This window comes from Plecotus auritus (genome assembly GCF_963455305.1).
Source record: "Plecotus auritus genome assembly, chromosome: 9".
NCBI classification, from domain to species: domain Eukaryota; kingdom Metazoa; phylum Chordata; class Mammalia; order Chiroptera; family Vespertilionidae; genus Plecotus; species Plecotus auritus.
In genome coordinates, this window is record NC_137783.1 from 148781298 (window position 1) to 148795008 (window position 13711).

Here is a 13711-nt window from a genome sequence, read left to right on the forward strand (position 1 = left end):
GTCACATACAGCAGGGAACAGCTGTGCAGTGGAATCTTTTACACTGTTAAAGTGTTTATAAAAGGCTAACAAACAAATGCCTATTAAAATGCTAAGTGGAAAAGACCAGGAAACAGAATTCTATGCAGCATATGATTGTGATGAAGAGAAATACTATCATAGGGGAAAACACCCTCAAAGGAAATACACAGAAGTGTGAGGGATGGTTAAGTTGGGTGATGGGTGATTTTTATTTCCTTCTTTATAAATTTCTGTGTATTTCCCTCTTTCTACAATGAACCCTGGTGACTTTTAAAATCAGAAAAATCTTCCAGAAGCATCATATAAATGGTAGAATAAAAGACAGATGGTTAAACAGCTCTAGCTGTAAACACTGCACTTCGGAACAGGGGTCAACAAACTGGTTCTGTAAAGGGGCACTGAATGTTCTAGGCTTCAGGGCGCACACAGATCTGTCACAATTCAACCTAGTGGCACAAAGGCAGGCGTGGGCCTTCCGTGAACAAATAGGCATTGCCATGTTCACATGAAACTTTATTTACTAAAGGAGGAGGCCAGCCCTCGGACCAGTCTGCCAAACCCTGCTTTCCTTGTATTTATCAGGATGTTCATACCTGCACCGTGAATGAAGAGTTTGCTAAGCAAGTGCACATTGGGAAGGAGTGAGCAGGTGATGCTGAGGACAGTGTCACAGACATCTCTCGGCTACCCAATCGCTCTAGAAAAGCTCATTTGTGGGTCTCCTGGATCTGCTCACTGGAATCATTCACATTTATTAAAACAGGCTCACTAACATTTTATTGGCTTGAGTCGAGTTACAAATATTTTTAAAAATTGCCCAACCAGCGTGGGTCAGTGGTTGAGCATCATCCTATGAACCAGGAGGTCGCTGTTCAAGGCACATGCCTGGGATACGGGCTCCATTTCCAGTAGGGGGCGTGCAGGAGGCAGCTGATCAATAATTCTCTCTCATCCTTGATGTTTCTATCTCTCTCTCTCTCTCTCCTTCTCCCTTCCTCTCTCTGAAATCAATTTTTTTAAAAAATTAAAAGCCTCTGAGGCAGCCCCCCTGCAGCAAGGCTGTGTGCAGACACCTGGCAGACTGTACCTTCAGGCTGACGTCCGTCCAGTAGATGTGATTGTTGGACACGTCAAAGTCCAGTGCGGAGGCCTCCTTGACGCCCGTGAGCGGGATGGCCACGTCGTTGTTGTTGGTCTCGAGGGAGATCCTGTGGATGGTGGCCCTGCTGGTGAACACCAGGAAGGCCTCGGGAACGATGCAGGTCTTCATGTCGCTCAGCAGCTCCAGGCCGATAGGGCAGCCGCACTTGGTGGCACGGGGTGTGAAGAAGCACAGGTGGCTGCAGCCCCCGTTCTGGTCCGCACACGGGTTGGTCCCTGGAAGGCAACACACAGGCCCTACACGTCAGCAGCCCAGCAGAGAGCGTGCCATCGATCCACAGTCACGTGTGGCTTTATTTCCACCAGACACACATGGGGACCCTGGGTGGAGAGAACGGGAGCCCAGGCCTCCCCTGGTGCTGGAGAGGCAGTGACGAGGGTCCCATCCCGGTTTTTCGTCGAGGAAACAGAGTGTGGAGAGGTTAGTGAAGGTGACACAGTTAGGAAGTTGGGAAGCAGCTCAGCGAGAACAAGAACCAGGAGGTCTAGCCTCCTGGCCCAAGCTCCAACCCAGGGTGGATGCAGTGATGACACGAGGCAATGACAAGACCGTCGTTCCTCCCCGGGCCGGACTCCTGGCCTGCTGCCCACACCGGAGCCTGAGACCCCCCCACCCAGAGGCTTCCTCCGATTCACCGACTCTCTTGGCGACCTCAAGAACTCAGATGTGCCCAGGACGGCCAGACACAACTCTTTTTCACTCACACAGATGGTCCTCAGCACGTTCATTTATTTCTGGCCAGCCTGTTAGTCGCACTGATCCACTGGGGTGCTGTTAAAATTGGCTCTAACTTAATGTCAAGTATTTCAGCTAAAAAAAGAATGCTTTTCCCCGTCTATCTCAGTAAATCCCGAGATGAGACAGAGAGAGAGAAAGAGGGATGAGCCTAATTTCTCAACTTTACATCACACCCTGTGGATATATCTTTTTTTTTTTTTTAACCATCTCTGGGGTTTTATTTTTTTAAGCCATCACTCACAGTGGCCCCACCGCCCACATTGGGGGATGAGTGTGTCTTACGAGGTGGCTGTAAAAGGGAGCGTGCGATTCGTTTCTGTCTCAGGAGTGCAGGTTGGGGCTAAAGGCCCGGAGATGCAGAAACAGTGGCGGCTCCCAGGTCAGCCCCCCTGGCCTCACCTCCAGGCCTTTGCTCAGCCGTCCCTTCTTCCCGCAAACCCCACTCCCCACCTGCTCCTAAAATTCCAAGCTCCAATGACCTCCCTTGCATTTTAAAGCCAGGCATTCCTCTAACACCCCAGCTAGAGCCACCCGCCTGGGAGCTAAGGGGAGGCTCAGCCACCCGATTGTAAGTACTTGAGGGTGAAGGTCTCCTGAGCGCCATATGCAGGCGCTGTGCCAGCCACGGGGCCTCCGCTGGGAGCAGAGCCCTGCCCCATGGAACCCGCCGTCCCCCATCCTGGCCCAGCCCACCTGGATGCTACCCTGTCCGGTATAGCTGGTGGACCTGCACTTGGAATCCTTTTGCTAAAGAGACAAAATTGCATGAAGGGAGCTTTTTGCAAATCTTGGCGATGAGGTGGAGGCAGACCCAGGCGTGAGTCCCAGCTCGGCCACCGGCCACCGGCCACCGTTAGCTGCGTGGCTTTATCTCCGCCTCCCCAACGTGAATGGGCAATATTGTAATTAGCATTTAGGGTGGCTTTGGGCACTAAGGCACACAGCAGGCGCTCAGTAAGCGTTGGCCATTATTGTAACCGTTACTGCCAGCAGCGCCAGTCCACATCCACTGCCCCGACACTATCCCCGGTCAGGACACAGCCCCATGCCCACCCATCCCTAACCACCTACGCTCACCATCTCCTGCCCTGCCCAGACCACAGTGAAGCTCCCCAGCTGGACACTTCTGCCCCCAAAATGGGCCGCCCGTGGACCAAAGGGCAGCCACAGCCCTGTCGCTCCTTCCACACACCAGCTGGCACGGCTGACCCATGGCTAGAGGCTGACCAGACTCACCGACGACCTTGGCCACGTTCACGGCCTTGAGCCCCATCAGGTCGGGCAGCTGGTCGATGATGACGTCCCGGCTGGCCTTGACCTTGTGCACACGCTCGATGCTCCGACGCTGCCAGTCGGTCCAGTAGATGAAGTCCCCCAGCAGTGTGAACCCGAAAATGTGCGGGAGCTTGTCCTCCAGGAGCATCCGCCTCTTCGTCCCGTCAACGTTGATCACCTGGCAGACGGAGACACACGTCTGAACCAGCCTCGGCCTGAGCCGCCTGCAACAGGCCGGGCTCGACTCCAGAAGCCTCAGCTCCATCCGCACCTCGCCCGGCCTCCACGGCGAGGACCAGGTCAGGGCCTCTCCTCGCAGCCCCCCTCTCTGGGCGGATGCTACGCTGAGAGGGGCACCGTCGTTGGGAACAGGTGAGGCAAACAGGTGGCTTCTCCCACCACGGCTGCTCAACTGGTGGTGGCTGCCCGGTACCAAGGCTGGTCTCAGCCCAGGGGTGGGCTCCATGGGAAGCAAAGCCTGCCCAGGGCCGCACAGGGAGCCCGGGCCACACTCGGGACACGGAGCTGAGTTTCAGAAGTCGGTACAACCGCAGCGCTGCGGGCCCTGGGCACGGTCACCCACTTATCTACTGGGGTGCTGGTGGACGAGCTTCCCGCCCGGTCAGGACCAGGTGAGGCTGAGGGCGCTCTGGTTCCGACTGCGCTGTGGCTCCAGGACGCCCCCCGTCCCCGCACACCGGCGCCGGTTACTCCGAGAGGCACAAGCCAAGCCCTTCTCCTGAGTCGGTGCTGATGAAAAGCACCAAACACAAAAGCCACAGAGGAGAAAAATGCCATCCAACCCCAAAACGCCGAACCCCACCGGAACACATACTCCGCCCAAGGTGGGATTCTGATGACAAGGCACCGTGGCGAAGCTTCTGTTAAAAGGAAGACGATAAAAACGCAACATCCGCGCCGTGGGCTTTCAGGCCCCGGTGAAAGCGACATGCAAATCGAAGGCAGGCCTCCCGCAGACAGATGGTTTCCAGCTCATCAGAAAAGCGAACGCCCTCTGCTCGCAGGCAGCAACACCGGACAGAGCAAATGTGTGTGGAGCAGAAAGACTTCGGTCCTCCGCTGTTGGACATTCCGGACAAAGCCTCTGGGCCAAGCGGCAGGGCCAGCCGCCAGGGCCCCACCTCAGCTCTGCCCACGGGCAAGTCCCTGCACCCCATGGATCTAAGTTTCTCCACCTGACACTTAACCCAGGGAACTTAACCAAGCAAAAAACAACAGCTGAGCCCCAACCTGGGGCCACTCCATCGGAATGGGAAGGCCCTAGGCCCAGGTGTGGGTCCTGACAGCAGCTCCGCGCAGGCGGCTCCGGCGAGCAGCGAGGTGCGAGCCCCAGGTTAGACCATCCCCTTGTTCCACGAGCTGGGGAGTGGCCGCCTCGCCTGGCAGGCACCCTCAGGTTGTATTGATTTCCGTGTGGAACTCTGGGCGCCACTTCCTGGCTCCTCAGGGCCCCAGTACCGTTGACCCTTGAGCAACATGGAGATGAGGGGCGCTGACCACCCCCGTGCCGTCAAGAATCCGAGTATAACTTCTGACTCCTCCCAAACTTAACTACTAATAGCCGACTGTTGACTGGAAGCCTTAGCGACAACAGTTGATTGACACTTGTTTTGTATACGCGTTATATTACCTGTATTCTTACAATAAAGTAAGCCAAGGGAAAGAAATGTCACTAAGAAAATCTTAAGAGAAAATAAATTACTGGAAACAACCCGCGTATAAGCGGACCCAGGCAATCAAACCGAGCTGTTTACGGGTCAGCTGTAGGTGGCGGGTGACGGGTTAACTCTGAATCGGTCTGGGTGCGGGTTTCCGTTTTGGCCCCACAGCAGGAAGGTACAAAAAGGCAATGGAAACACGCTAGGGGGGCCCTGGGCAGTGTGGCTCTGTGACTGAGTGTCAACCTATAAACCAGGAGGTCACATTTCAGTTCCAGGTCAGGGCTCGAGCCTCATTGGGGGGTGTGCGGGAGGCAGCCGATCGATGATTCTCTCTCATCACTGATGTTTCTCTCCCTCTCCCTTCCTCTCTGAAATCAATAAAAATAAAATTTTTTATTTTTTTTTTTTTTTTTTTTTTTTTAAATATATTTTATTGATTTTTTTACAGAGAGGAAGGGAGAGGGATAGAGAGCTAGAAACATCGATGAGAGAGAAACATCGATCAGCTGCCTCCTGCACACCCCCCACTGGGGATGTGCCCGCAACCAAGGTACATGCCCTTGACCGGAATCGAACCTGGGACCCTTCAGTCCGCAGGCCGACGCTCTATCCACTGAGCCAAACCAGTCAGGGCAAAAATAAAATTTTTTAAAAAGAAAATTGTAATTATTATTTTGAGGATTCTATTTGGCCAACTAACAGAGCGCAGGTCCTGACACACACACGGGTCGGGGACAGGGCACGGGGGCGGGGACAGGCTTGGCCCAAGGTCGGCTGGGCCGACATTAATACTGAACCGATTCCTGACCCGACGCTCACCCATGGGGACGGCTCACCTCAATTTTGTCCGTCTTGGCGTCTCCCCAGTAGAGCTTCCCCTCTTGCAGGTCCAGGGCCAAGCCGTTGGGCCAGCCGAGGGACGTGTTCACCAGGACGCGCCGCTCCTGCCCGTCGAGGTTGGCGCACTCAATTTTGGGGTTTTCCCCCCAGTCCGTCCAGTACATGAGGCTGGAGAAGAAGAAGCACGTGTCCGGCACAGTGTCCGTCTGTCTTGTCCCTGCTGCATCCCCAGGGCTGAGAACAGCGCCCGAGCGTTGCATGGGAGGAACTTGGGAAATGGTGGCCAATGGGATGGATGGGCGCCGAGCCCGTCTGCAGGACCCAGGACTCCACGGGGACAGGGGTGCCCCAGGTGTGGGCCTCATGCTCGGGGCCCCAAAACTGGAAGGACCAGCAGAGAGCAGACGCCCTGACGAGGGACCTGGGGGTTGGGGAGGCCGAGCGCCGAGAGGGAGGAAGAGGCCACGTGGAACCTTCTCCGAAGAGCCGAGGGGCTCCCGCGTGCAAAGCGGGTGACACGTTCTCTGTGGCCTCGAGAAGCAAAACTAGACCCTGCGGTGGCAGCTCCAGGAAGAAGGCTGAGCACTCGGACAACCTGCCTGAGCTGTGCCCGACCCTCGGATCTCACACACCCAACTCCCGACCCCATTTCCCGGGGGCCTCCGACCCAGAGCTGGGAGGGGCCTTGGAGTCTGCTCCCCCACCCCCAGCGGAGAGCAACCCCGAGCCACAGTCCCTACCCTGGGGCCGGCAGTGAGCGCCTCTGCCTCCTGCCCCACACACGGGGGACTGCTTCTCATCCTTGCCCGCCTCCTTGGGGGACAGTCCTGCCCTTGGCAGCTGACACAGCCGCATCCGTCTACCGGCCTCACCTTGAGCAAGTCCCTTAACCGCTCTGGGCTTCAGCTTCCTCCACTGTTCAACCTCCCCCACGGGGTGCGGAGGGAGGAGAAGATTTAACTACAGAAGCATAGAATGTGCTTAGAAGAGGCCAGCCCCTGCGTGGTGAGGGCTGCAGCGCCCATCACTACTGCTGCCATTATTAGCCCAGAACTCACTCTGGGGACCAGGCCATTTTGCAGACACAGAGACTGAAGCCCAGCAGAGGAAATGACTGACCCAAGGTCTCCAGGGCTTTCTACACACATACACAACAGCCCGTCAGAGCTTCTCAAAGTCTGGTCCCCGGACCAGCAGCAGAAGCATCCCGCGAGAGCTTATTAGAAATGCGAGTGCTGGGGTCCCACCCAGACCTCCTAAGTCAGAGCTTGGGGACCAGGCCCAGCCATGTGCGTCTTAAGGAGCCCTCCTCAGGGGATTCTGACACAGGAGGAAGTTCCAGAACTTCTGTTTAGCCTGACTGCCAGCTTCAGCCAGGTAGGGAGGCCCACCCGCCCCCAGCCTTACCCCATCATCGGGTGCAGCGCGATGGCACGGGGCTCGTCCAGGTCCTCGGACACCAGGATCTTGCGGGAGGTGCCGTTGAGGCGCGTCACCTCAATGCGGTCCGTGCCCGTGTCCGTCCAGTAGAGGTTTCGGGCCACCCAGTCGACCGCGATGCCATCGGGGTCGTTGATCTCAGTGTTGACCAGCGTCTGCGCCCCCGACCCGTCCAGGTACGCCCTGCGGATGGCCCGCACCTCATCATCCGTCCAGTAGACATAGCCCTCCAGCGGGTCGTAGTCGATGGCGATGGCGTGCCGAATATCATCGACCTGCAGGACGATGTCGGTGAAGTCTGGCGTGTCCAGCGAGATCCTCCGAAGGTCCGTCCGCCGTGCCAGCAACAGCACCTCCTCGGCCCCTGTGGGTACACAAGCAGTGGGGTGAGGCCTGCACAGGACAAGAGACTGAGCCCGGGATGGGCACGGCAGGGGAGGGGCTCAGCAGGACCCCAGGGGTAATGTTAGGTAACGTTCACTAGATTTTCCTACACAGACACCAGTTCATCCTCAAAGGAGCTCTACAAGGTCGGCACTATTTGTATCACCATATGATAGATGAGAAAACAGAGGCACAGAGAGGTTAAACAACCAGCTGAAAGCCACACAGCCATCTGGTATCAACCACTGCACAGCATAAGAGCTGCCTCGCCAGCCCCGACTATGAGTCCTGCCTGGGCACTGGGCTCCAGACCCCACTGGCGGTCCCATTGGGCCCCACCTTCTCTACATGCTCACCCTCTGTGGCTTAGCTCAAATGCCACTTCTTCCCTGAAGGCCCCTCTACTCTGCCTACCCCACAAGGCAGCCTCATGTCCCACAACCACATCTATCATCGCACAGTCTGATTCCTTCCCAGGTGGCTGCTGGTGGACCAGGTGAGTGCCTGGGCCAGGCGCCCCAGGCTCCCTCTTTGTCACCCAACAGAATTAACATCTGGTGCTGTCCTGGGTCCTCCCTGCTGGGGTTTACCAGAACTCCCAGCAGGAGGGGCACATGGAGCCTCATGTGGACTCAGGGGTGCTCCCAACCCTGAGCTGAACACCTCCGGAGACTGCTGGGTCAGCACGTGGCCCTCACCCAGAGTTGGGCCATCATTCACTCATTCATTCTGGCCCTTTCTGGTCTCAAGGATCCACAGAACCAATATTAGGCCCAGAGACCACTTCTGGCCCTTTGGGGCCACTTACCTGGTTTGATGCAAGGCCCAGAATGGGGAGAGACCCCACTGAAGTCACACAGCATGACAGGATGCAGACAGGGACAGAACCGGCGGCACCTCCCTCATACCCAGGCCCCCAGGCCCCAGGCCCAGCCAACTGCCCGGCCTCCTCAGCGCCTGGTCAAGCCATTGGTGGTCGGATCTCCTGTACCTCAATGCCAGCTTCTTGCCACAAGGGCCAAGCCCTCCAACAGGTGCCCTGCATTTGTCCTGCTTCAAAGCCCAGAGTTCATCATCTGGTGCCTCCACTAGAGGGCGCACACGTGCCAGCCACGGCTTCATGAACCCAGGACCAGGAACACTGAGCAGGCCTTGGGAAAAGGCCGCGGCGAGGCTCAGAAGGTGCCCCGAGTGCGCGACTACACCGGACACTTCGGAGATCCAAGTTCAGATTTCGTTAGAGGTGTTCGTGCGAGTTCAGATTTGACGTGTGTTGGAGGAAGAGGAGGGGAATTCTGAATTGCAACAGACTGTCTTCCTCTGGGCTCCGTTCCCAAAACGTTATGTGGACATCTGACCTGTCCTTAAAGGCCCCGGTCACGGGCCTCCTCCTCCCCTAAAAGCCATCCCTGCCTCACCTCCCCAGTGCATGGCTGACCACACTCACGCACTGTCGGCCCCTCTGCTTGGGCACCGCCCTTGGGGATTCTGCCCCCTCGCTCTCCGCAGCCCCAGCACAAGGCCAGGCTCAGAGCAAGTGCCAGCATCCTAGGACAAGCAGGGAGAATTCGGGCAGAAACCTCCAGCACGGCCTCTGCTGTGTGACTGTGCGCAGGTCCCTGACCCACTCTGGGCCTTGGTTTCCTCATTTAGAGTGAAGAATCGGCCCGACCCTGTCTAGCCCTGACATCAAGGAGACCTTCCTCCCCAGAAGGTTCTGGCTTCATCTACCCTGGAGGTGCGGGGGGGCGGGGTGGAGTAGGGGGAGACCCCCAGGGCACGACCAGGAAGAGCCCGGTCCCAGAGGGCATCTGCAGAACTTTCCAAAGAGGGAAGGTCGGGGCAGCCTCACTGCGCAAGACGTACGTGTGTATGTCAAACCCCACTTGACCTCAAGTAGCAAGCACTGCAGCCACAACCCCACAGAAATGACTGGTCCCGATGGAAACGACACTTGGTCCCCAAACACGTTTTGAGCCTGTTTTGCCTAAGCCTGTTCCCATGATCCTCCAGACACAATCACCTAAAAGAGCACAAACCTCACACCAACCCGACTGTGCCCCATTTTACCGATGAAGAACCTGACGCACGGAGAGGTTAGGTTCCCCGCCCAAGCACACAGCGGCAAGTGGGAAAATCAGGTCCCACCAACACTCTGATCCCTGAAGTTGGCACAGGCCAGCTGCCCAGCCGGCTCGGTCACCCCACCACTACTGTTGAGGGCAGCTGCTTTCAGCAGGTCCTGGACCAGGTGCTGGCGATGGGGGTGGAAAAACCAGATCAGCCCCCCTGATGACCCTGGGGTCACAGGGCAGAGACCACCAGTGAATCAGTGCCAGGAAGGAAAGCTGGGGGACGGGGACAGTTGAGACTGGGGGTTTGGCCTCCAGTTCAAAGAGCTTCTGGGATTCGCGTGGCTGTGACCTTCAGCAGGTTCAGGTAGAGTGTGCTCAACGGGCACAGAGCCACCAGGGGCTAAGTGTGCCCAGCCCCAGCCCTCCAATACCAGGTCAACACAAAGCCTGGAGCACCCCCCCCCCTGCATCAGGGAACCCCATTATCAGTGTCCCGTAGAAAGAAGCCTCGGCTGGCGGCTGGCGGCTGAGGCGGTGATTAAATGCTGGGATAAATGCGTGGGTGTTAATTGACTCCAAAGGGGGGTCTCCCACACCCCTTCGGCTGCAGAGCCTTTGAGGTTCTTATTTGAGCTTCGCCTAGAAAATGAGAAAAATGCAGAGACCCCGATACCAGGAGGGAATCGGAGAGGGAGCCAGAGCTCAGCCCGTTTGCCTGACGGTCTGAGGAGGCCCAGACGGTGCCCAGCAGGGAGGTAGCAGGGCCCTCCGTCCAGGGCCAGGCCAGTTGCGGGCTCAGAGAGCGCCACTGGCCTGGGCCCTGAGGCCACTCACCAAGGCTGCTGCCCACAGGTAACCCCCCAAGGTTGTCCGTAGCAAGGTCAGAGCAGCAGCCTGGCCTCGGGCCCTGGGGGTGGGCGCAGGGCACTGTGCCAGGCCATGAGGCGGAGAGGCCAACCCCCTCCCTGGGACCAGACACGAAGCCCGGGTAGGAGTTTGTTTAAACACCAGGGAAGTAAACTGTTTAGAAACTAGCAGTTTGGCCAAACGGTTTTCCTTGGGGCTGTCTAAACAAACAGCGGCCTCGCAGTGCTGCCAAGGAAAGTGAAACCTTCCCCTCCCAGGCTGGGCAGCAGCCCCTGGAGCCTCCTCCTTGGGGGGCTCCTGACCGCACCCCTTCCTCCCTGCACACACACACCCAGGCAAGAAGGCAGCACCTCGGCCACGGGCCGCCGGACACAGGCCAGATCGGACATGGCCTTCCTGGAGAGGGTGTTCAGACCTGAGGGGTGGCCTGATGTCACGCGCCCCCCCCCCCCACTCCCTGCCAACATCCACCCAGGCCAAGCGCCCTCCACCCCAGGCGCCATCCCTGTGCCAAGCCTGGGATCACACAGTCAAGGTGAGACACAGGGGGCGGCTGTAACGCATGGCCACACACTGGGGGGCTTATACCAGCGGAAACTGACTCCCTCACAGCCTGGAAGCCCGATCAAACGTCAAGGTCTGGCAGGCCGTGCTCTCCGCAGGCTCCAGGGGAGGGTCCCTCCCGCCTCTTCCAGCTTCGGGCGGTCACCGGCCATCCTGCCGCTCCAGTCCGGGGCTCGGCTCGCAGCTGCCTCACTCCTCTCTGCCGCCATCTGCAGCGGCCTCCTCCCCAAGTGTCTGTGCCTACGTTTCCCCCTTACAGGGTCCCAGCCATTGGGCTGAGGACCCACCCTCACCCTCACCCAGTGTGACTATCTGCACTGGGCTGCATCTGAGAAGACCCTCTTTCCAAGCCAGGTCACCTTCACAGGTTCCTGGGGGGACACAATCCAACCCACACCAGGCGGGGAGCAGAGTGAAAGGAAAGGTTTCGCAGAAGCTCCAGTGGGAGGAACTCCGGGCAAAAGCAACAGCCTGGGCAACAGCAGGAAGGCCCAGCAGCAGCCCGCCTGCAGCTGGGGGGAGGGGGGACGGGCAAGACGGGCGCTGGCCCATCAACGCCCCGCATCAGGGCATCAGGCCGATCTGAGCAAGGAGGCTGGGGCCACCGAGGGTTTGAGTTGTCACACAGGCCACAGCTCTTCCAGGACAGCTCTGGGCGCAGCCCTGTCTTCGAGGACGCCCGGTGCACACAGCACGCTGCACACACCACAGGAGCTCAGCCTCAGGGCACCAAGCAACCCTAAGGCCCGTGCAAGTGTCCGCAGCGTCATCTCTGGACGGCCCAGGCCCTCCTTCCGCTGCAGCAGAAGCCGCACGCGCTCTCTGCAGAAGGCCATGAGATAGACGGCCCGGCTTCGGGCCGGGACTGTCTCCGCCACAGGCACCCCACTTTCACTGCAGCCCCGAAGCCGCCACAGGGGATGCGTAAGCAAAAGTGTGCAAGCGGCCTCCGTGGATGTGGATGTCCCATCCTTTCCCACGTCACCAAACGTTCTCCTTGGGATTTTTTTTTGCACACACACGTAAAAATGTCAAAACCATTCTTAACTCCCAGGCTGCACAAAGACAGGCAGCGAGTAATCTGCCCACAGGCAGTTTGGTTTGCTAACCCTCGTGTGAAAAGTACACGACTTTTCACAATGTTAGAGTGTAAATTCTAGTGACAGGAAACGGTGTAAGAGGGAGAGCGGACTCAGAGAAATCGCCCATACGCTCCCCTCTATTGTCCTGTCAACCTCGAACTGCTCCAAAATTAAAGTCTATCAATTTTCTTTAATTAAAGGCAGGTAAGTCAATAAGAAAACCACCCCAACCCCAGCAATACACAGGCGAAGACCATAAACACAAAGTAACAGGAGAAACAACCCAGGAGGTAAACATGAAAAACGAGGAACCTCTCGGTAATATGCAAAAAGGAGGAGAGGCCCGCGGCTGCCACCTGGGGTGGAGAGAGACGTGTGGTCTCCCAGTGTGGGTGCCACCTGACCCTGCCTCCCAGGGGACCAACAGGACACACACTCCTTGGACGGCAACACGGCTCCGGGGCCCTCTCACCCAGCGAGTTCCCCCCGCCCCCCCCTTCCCCCCCCCCCCCCCCGCCCCGAGAACCCAGCCCAAGGCGCACATGGATCCCTAGTCACCGCTTCCTGGTCAGCGAGTCACTGTCATCTCTGCGTGAAAACAGCAAAACCCAAACCGAAGCGAGAGCCTGTGAACAGTCTAACTGCCCCCCACACACAGCGTCAGAGGACAGCAGGCCCCGGTGAGAGCGCCGCAGGCCCGCACAGGAAGCGCGCGTGAAACGGGGACGTCGGACACGACGCCTCACTCGCCATGTGAACAAACCCCGCAGAACCAGATCTGGACAAACCCCGCAGAGAAAGACGAACGAGAAACAGCAGGACACTCCGAGCGGCTCTTTCTGGGTGGCAGAGTTATGGGTGGATTTTATTTTCTCCATTATTTTTTATGGTGTTTTCCTTTCTACAGTGAAAACAAATGTGACTTTGTAACAAGAAAACACCAAGGCTTTTAAAACACGGGTGGGTGCACGTGTTTATCCTTCGAGGATCTGGAGGTCTCGCGGGGAGGCAGGTCGGACCCTGGCAGGTCCCACTGGGAGACGTGGGAAGGAATGACCCAGGCCTGCATTAAACTGCCACTCGGGGACGATGTATGTGGCCTCCGGGTTCTGAGCCGTGTGGGAGAAAAGAGCAACAGGAGGAGGAAGGAACGGGGCGGGGGAACCCGAAGGTCCCCACAGCCTAGGAGGAGAGCCTGTTGGCGGTCGCCTAGAGTGGGGGAACCTGAAAGGTCCTCTGGGTTCATCTCCACACCCCAACGTGGGAAAAGGGGTTTTTGTGATGAGCCGAATAAGGACTGACCACATCAGCCCAGACGCAAGTGGAAGGGCCCCCACCCCATCACCCAGCAGGCAGAGTGACATCACCACAGGCCCCCGATGAACCACTGCAGCTCCAAGGTCATGGCCCAAGGACGGGCCCACCCAGAGGCCAGCACCCCCTCATGCTGGGGACGGATGCAGAGAACAGCCTCCCTCACCTCCCGGACACCACTGCCAGCCCTGCTCCCAGCCCCGTCGCCCTTCAGCTGCCCCACAGCAGGCAGAGCTGCCTTGGGCCACCTCCCGGGCCTGACGCCGC

General features: G+C 58.0%; 1 protein-coding gene across 2 annotated transcripts in view; it reads right to left on the bottom strand.

Moving 5' to 3' along the window:
- The window catches only part of LRP5 (LDL receptor related protein 5), a 78684-nt gene that overhangs the window by 26585 nt on the left and 38388 nt on the right, over window positions 1-13711 (bottom strand). For both annotated transcript variants that reach the window (XM_080642733.1, XM_080642732.1), the window contains exons 6-9: window positions 7126-7522; window positions 5715-5886; window positions 3158-3374; window positions 1109-1398 (exon numbers count right to left, since the gene is read on the bottom strand). In XM_080642733.1, the coding sequence (XP_080498859.1) occupies window positions 1109-1398; window positions 3158-3374; window positions 5715-5886; window positions 7126-7522 (1076 nt within the window). The remainder of the gene's footprint in view (window positions 1-1108; window positions 1399-3157; window positions 3375-5714; window positions 5887-7125; window positions 7523-13711) is intronic.